Source organism: Wolffia australiana, chromosome 18 (assembly GCF_029677425.1).
Source record: "Wolffia australiana isolate 7733 chromosome 18, ASM2967742v1".
Classification (NCBI taxonomy): domain Eukaryota; kingdom Viridiplantae; phylum Streptophyta; class Magnoliopsida; order Alismatales; family Araceae; genus Wolffia; species Wolffia australiana.
The window spans coordinates 10,244,447-10,250,385 of record NC_135852.1 but is presented as its reverse complement, the minus strand read 5'-3'; the positions used below and the strand labels follow the sequence as shown (position 1 = coordinate 10,250,385).

Sequence of the window (5,939 nt, the reverse complement as noted above, 5' to 3'; positions counted from 1 at the left end):
ACGGATACGATATCAGAAAAAACATACTGAAAATCTGATTTCGGTATCCAGTACAGTATTCGTCCCAATACTATAATCCAATGTTGGTATTGGGAAGGGTGATCCCTAGTGCCGATTGCAAAGGCCCACAAGCGCAAGGCGCCCGACTTGGGGCATGCCTATTGCGGCGGTGCCAGCAGGTGCGCGTAAGGGGTTGAGGGCCTTAAGGCGCAAGAGCGCCACTACCTAGGTGCACGGTGCCTCGACTTGTTACTTAGGTATCATCCCTGGTCTTCCCTTATGTAATAGCTATGACTACAATGTAATTTGTTCTGATATATAACGCAATGACCCAATTTGTGTACGGGGCTGCATCCCCACCCTCTTTCCTTAACCTCCAATGTAATTTGTTCTAAAAGCTATTGCTCAAGGCTTTTGGTACACAAGCAAAGACTACTTAGTATTCCTGCCATGTAGTGAGGCCGACACATGTTCAATTTGAGCATTGTTCCAAGCTTGAGATTTGACTGAGTGACAACTATAGATACAATATATTTATACATACACACACACACACACACACACACACACACACACACACACACACACACACATATATATATATATATACGTATATTTATAGAGTATACATGACCCAGTATACAAAAACTAGATTTAATGAAACATATTTCAGGATATCTCAATAGAATGACTAGTGGTATTTCATTGAGTGCTTCCTGAGCAAGTGCCATTAAGGATTGGGTATCAACAAGTGAATTCCTAATTTTTCTCAGATGGAACCTCATGTTTTAGAGCTCCAATAAACGAGCTACAACTTCTGGATCCAGCAAGGAATTTGAATGCAATATTGTGGTAAATTTAGCAGCCAAACTAATTCGGTTGCGTTCACCTTTTTGCAGGAACACATATATCAACGACCCTAGTACTTCATGAAAGAACAAGTTGTATTTGGACTGACTTTCACTTTGTTCATGAGCAACTTCAAGTCTTATTTGTCTCCAGCAAAAGTATTCGACAAAACAACTCGAGGATAAGGGAATACTCGCAGCATCGGAGTATCAGACTCGATATTATTATCATTTAATTTATTGCGAACTTTTAAATAGGCATCTTCATCCCAATGGCACTCTTTCTATAGTAACTTCTTGCACCGTATATCAGTAGCGTATCCCCACAATTTTTAACTATTTTTTTTCTTGACTGATGTTGTCTTATACTCGCTTCTCTTACACGTGTCCCATTCCTCTTCTCTATTCTCTTTCTTTATTCTATCTCATCATGAATCCATCTCAAAGAATACAAAGCTACTTCCGTCAACGTTGAAAATCGGAAAACGGAGAGAAGTATTCATACACTCTCTTCTATCACACGTGTCTCTCATTTTTCTTCTCTAGTTTCTCTATTTATTCTCGTTCATCTTCAAATCACCTCAAAATAATACTGGCAGTCATTTCCATTTTAATACTCGCAAAAATGAGAACAGTCTTCATCTACTCTCCTCTATTGCATTTCTTCAACTCCTCTCCACTATCTTTCTTCAATCGCTTGCATCTTTAATCCGCCTTAAAGTATTCATAGTTATTTCCATTAGCATTTTGATCGGAAACCAGAGAACATTCAGCAAAAGAAGAGAGCGGTTACTAAACATCTCTTCCTTCACCGCAAAAACGAGCCAGGAAGTCAGTACTGTAAGAATCCAAAAAGAATGAACGGGAATGACTCCTAAATGAGCCGCGAAAGAACATGTTATTCAGCCTGCTCCAAAGCGTCAGACGTTATTCAACTTATTACCGCCGCCCTCGCTGACTCTGAGAGCCTCGAGAATGCTAAGCGCGTTGGGCTGGGCTCCCTGCCCCCCGGCTCCGCCGATAATGGAGGAGATAGCCGCGGCGAGCGCTACCTTGAAGTTAGGATTAGCGGTGATAGCTGCGGTGGCGGCGGTCACCGTTTCATCGAGAGGCTGGGCCACTTGTTGGATCCGCTGGGTTAATCGAGCCCCATCCGTTGACATCTGCAACCCAGAGAACTTGGTCTGATCACACAGCGCTTGACCGAAGACCTGTGGCGGCGGTGGTGGATTGAACCGTAGCGGCGGCGGCTGCGTAAGATCCAAGGTTATGGTGGGGAAGGGAGCAGAGGCGGAGATGGTTGCCATGGTGGAGGAGCATGGAAGAAGCGCTCTCGCTAGATAATTGGAGCTGATCGCCGCCTCGCCGCTGGCTGTTGACCCGGACAAGAGCATGGACGCGGCCGCCGACGTCGTCGACGCCATCGCCATTGCCGCCGGCGGCAGCGGATGGGTGTGGCTACCCTCGTACGTGGTTACCAGTATCGACCTGTCTTCCGCGCACCGCTGAACCTGTTTCATGAAACATGACAAGAACATGAACCTGAATCTAAACATGGTATCGGAGCTAAGTTTCCGATCCCAGAAACAATACAGGATAGTGTGCTGGTTTATATGGGGTGAGGACGGATGACATAGGAAGTTTGCAAACTTAAGAGTAAATCACGAGGGCTTCTCCAGTAGTTCACAGTCAAGACGGAGGACTGACGACGGTAAGGGATCGTCATCCGCCGCCAAACCTAATTGTGGGGGATTGCTTGAGATCAACTTCCAGACTAAATAATAAGAAGAGAAGTAGACTGTAACATGGTGGTGAGTGGACGTATGAATCTTCACAGAAATGGTTAGTGGGAGAAGAGGTTTACTTGCTTGCGGACGGGGCAGCCGGCAGCCATGGTGCAGCGGTAATAAGCCCGCGGGCAGGGGTTGCCCTTTGCCATCTTCTGGCCGTATTTTCTCCATTGACACCCATCGCTGATCTGCAAGCGATAATCACAGACGTCAGCGAGATTAATACGATAATCGCGTGGAAATCCGACTATAATCAATTACCATGGGAGCATCCGAGCGAGCTCGGACAGAGACTCGAGCCTTTCTCATGATGGCCTCCTGCTGCGGATCGGAGGCGACTGTAACGGCGTGGTGATTATTGGGTCCCATCTTGGAAGCCCAAACGAGAGATTCGTCTCGTTGCGGGCTGTTCTCTCCGCCTGCGGTGTTCGTCGGAGATGCGCTTTCTCCTGGACTCCTTTCCTCCGTTAAGGAATTCGACGCCTCTTGGGCCGTCGCCGCTAGCCCAAGATCAATGAACTGCCTTGGAGCCACTACCTTCTTCTCAACCTCTCGCAGACCCTAATAGCCGATTCAATGACTTCATCAGAGAAAGACCCACGAAGATTCTTGACATGGAGAAAGAAACCCACCTCAGGATTTGGCTGCTTTTTTTGCTGTAGGAGATGGGAGAGGTTCAGGTAAAGAGAGTTATAGTTTGCCGTCATATTGCCTATGGTTTCTCTCAACCTCTGGTTCTCCTCCTTCATCTTCTCCAGCGCCGCCCGCATGGCCTCCACCTGAAAAGACCCACAATTTTAAGCTTTCTTTCTTTCTTTCTTTCCTTCTTTCATTCGTAGCAGAAACCAAGAACTTACATCACCCGTCGCGAAATTGTCTCCGTCATCCGTCGCCGAGCTGTCGCCGGCGGCGGTTGCGGTTGAAAGGTGCAATCTCGTCTGGAGAGACGAAGGTTAGAAAACGAAACGGGTTCGAAATGAAAGTGAGTTTTGCCTCGGACTCACGTTAAGGGCCTCGACGGCGGTGCTCTTCTCCGATGCCGCCATGGCAAGGGCGTCAAACTTCGTCTTCTTCTCTCTCAAGAAGAAGTCCATCTCGTCGTTTCGCCGGCGCATGTCTTCTTCCTTGACGGCTTTGAACCCTAAAAAACGAACTGGCTCGGCGGTCTTTGCAACGTCGTTCTCTCTGTCGTCCATGATAGCACGTTGGGGCGTCGGAGGAATCGGGCAATAGACGCAATGATCCCGTCAACGACGGAGAAATAGTGGAATCCTTCCACAGCGGCTGCCCTGTGGAGTTAATATCAACACGAACACAGACGTAGACTTCTTGGAGATAAAACGAGACAGGTTAGGAGAGTTAAGAGAGAGAGAAAGAAGAAAAATAGAGAGATAGATAGAAAGATAGAGAGAGAGAGAGAAAGAGAGAGATGTATAGAAGAAGCAGGAGAACGGAGAGAGAAGAGAGCGAGATAGATTAAAAGACAGACTATATAAATAGATCGAGGTAGATTAAAAGAGAGATTGAATGAAGAGGGAGAGAGAGAGACAGGGTATAGAAGAGAGCGAGAGATAGATTAAAAGAGACGATAAACAGAGAGAATGAATGGAGAGAGATAAACTGATGGATATATTAATATAGACTAGAGAGAGACATAAAAAGAAAGAGACAGAATATAGAGAGGTAGAAAGAGGGAGTGAAGAGATATATATATATATATATATATATATATATATATATATATATATATATATATATATATATATATATATTATGTAAAATATAAAGAAAGATGTATATTAAAAGATAGAGAAGTAGAAAGAGAGAAAAAAGAGGGGTGATATATATAAATATAGATAGATAGAGACAGAGAGAGAGAGGGAGAGAGAGAGAGAGGGAGGGAGAGAGAGAGAGAGAGAGAGAGAGAGAGAGAGAGAGAGAGAGAGAGAGAGAGAGAGAGAGAGAGAGAGAGAGAGAGAGAGAGAGAGAGAGAGAGAGAGAGAGAGAGAGAGAGAGAGAGAGAGAAAGGAGAGAGAGAGAGAGAAGAGAGAGAGAGAGGGAGGAGGAGAAGGAGGGAGGGAGAGAGGGAAAGAGAGAGAGGAGGAGGGAGGGACGAGGGGGGAGAGAGAGAGAGAGAGAGAGAGAGAGAGAGAGGGAGGGAGAGGGAGGAAGGGAGGGAGGGAGGGAGAGAGAGAGAGAGAGAGAGAGAGAGAGAGAGAGAGAGAGAGAGAGAGAGAGAGAGAGAGAGAGAGAGAGAGAGAGAGAGAGAGAGAGAGAGAGAGAGAGAGAGAGAGAGAGAGAGAGAGAGAGAGAGAGAGAGGGAGAGGGAGAGAGAGAGAGAGAGAGAGAGAGAGAGAGAGAGAGAGAGAGAGAGAGTTAAAGAAAGAAAGAAAGAAGGAAAACGAGTTTGTGTGTGTTTGTGACGGAAGGAGGTGCGTCAGAGGAGGTGGAGACAGGTGGTGGGTCAGATGAGGCAGTCGATGAAACACGGCAGAGAAGAAAGGGTCTAATTGAATGTGAGGAAGAAGAGGGGGAAGAAGAAGACCAAGCAAAGGCGCCCTAGTCAAAGGAGGTCTCCGATTCATCCGTCCACCACCCCCCGCCTTGGTCGCGCAAGTCGCTCTCACAAAGTTGACAGGTGTCCCTCTTTCCTCTCCCCAATCCGGAAATTCTGCTCTGCCGACGTTCGTTTCTCCTCGGCGGTTATCTTCAAGACCTCCGGGTCAGTCAGCCGGCCGGTAACATGACTCAAGGGGCCATTTAAGAAGAAGGTAAGCATAGATGAGATACTTTCAAGAGGTAAATAAATATTTAGAGATGCATTGATATTGAGATATAGACAGATAACTATTGATCGATCGACTGATAGATAGATAGATAGAGAGATAGATAGATAGAGAGATAGATAGATAGATAGATAGAGAGATAGATAGATAGATAGATAGATAGATATTGAGAGATACATAGATAAGTATTGAGAGATAGGTAGATAGAATTGATAGGTATATAGAGAGATAAATTGAAATGAGCGAAAGAGAGAAGATTATGAAGATAGTGGAAAGAGAGAGAGAGAGGGAGAGACGGGAAAGAAGAGAGATAGGATGATAGCGACATGATAGGATAGAAAGCAGGGGAGAGAGAATAGAGAGAAGATGAAGAAAAATAAAAGGGAGAAAAAAGAATTAAAGGAATTAAAACAAAATGGAGAGAGTAAAGAGAGGAGTAAAATGAAAGAGATAAATAGAAAGGTAGATAAAGAGAGAGAGAAATAGATAGAGAGGTAGATCAATAGATAGAGAGA

At 45.3% G+C, this 5,939-nt stretch overlaps 1 protein-coding gene across 2 annotated transcripts; it reads right to left on the bottom strand.

Annotated features, from left to right (window-relative positions):
- Positions 1-1,616: 1,616 nt before the first annotated feature.
- On the bottom strand, positions 1,617-5,864 carry LOC144714865 (WRKY transcription factor 6-like). Of its 2 annotated transcripts, none has more exons than XM_078589662.1 (7): positions 5,184-5,864; positions 3,643-3,927; positions 3,496-3,576; positions 3,271-3,417; positions 2,900-3,199; positions 2,713-2,826; positions 1,617-2,359 (listed from the first exon to the last, which is right to left on the bottom strand). In XM_078589662.1, the coding sequence occupies exons 2-7, from the start codon at positions 3,832-3,834 to the stop codon at positions 1,769-1,771; spliced, it is 1,425 nt and encodes a 474-aa protein (XP_078445788.1). In that variant the 5' UTR covers positions 3,835-3,927; positions 5,184-5,864; the 3' UTR covers positions 1,617-1,768. The 2 variants fall into 2 exon arrangements, with proteins under 2 accessions (XP_078445788.1, XP_078445789.1); XM_078589663.1 differs by having other exon boundaries at positions 3,643-3,922.
- Between the last annotated feature and the right edge of the window lie 75 nt (positions 5,865-5,939).

What these genes read in the sequence shown, in the direction of transcription:
- LOC144714865 (XM_078589662.1), bottom strand. Translation starts at nt 3,834, where the DNA reads ATGGACGACAGAGAGAACGACGTTGCAAAGACCGCCGAGCCAGTTCGT. An exon ending in ACAATTTCGCGACGGGTGAT is followed by an intron (nt 3,418 to 3,495) that starts GTAAGTTCTTGG and finishes GGGTCTTTTCAG; the next exon opens with GTGGAGGCCATGCGGGCGGC. An exon ending in AAAAGCAGCCAAATCCTGAG is followed by an intron (nt 3,200 to 3,270) that starts GTGGGTTTCTTT and finishes ATCGGCTATTAG; the next exon opens with GGTCTGCGAGAGGTTGAGAA.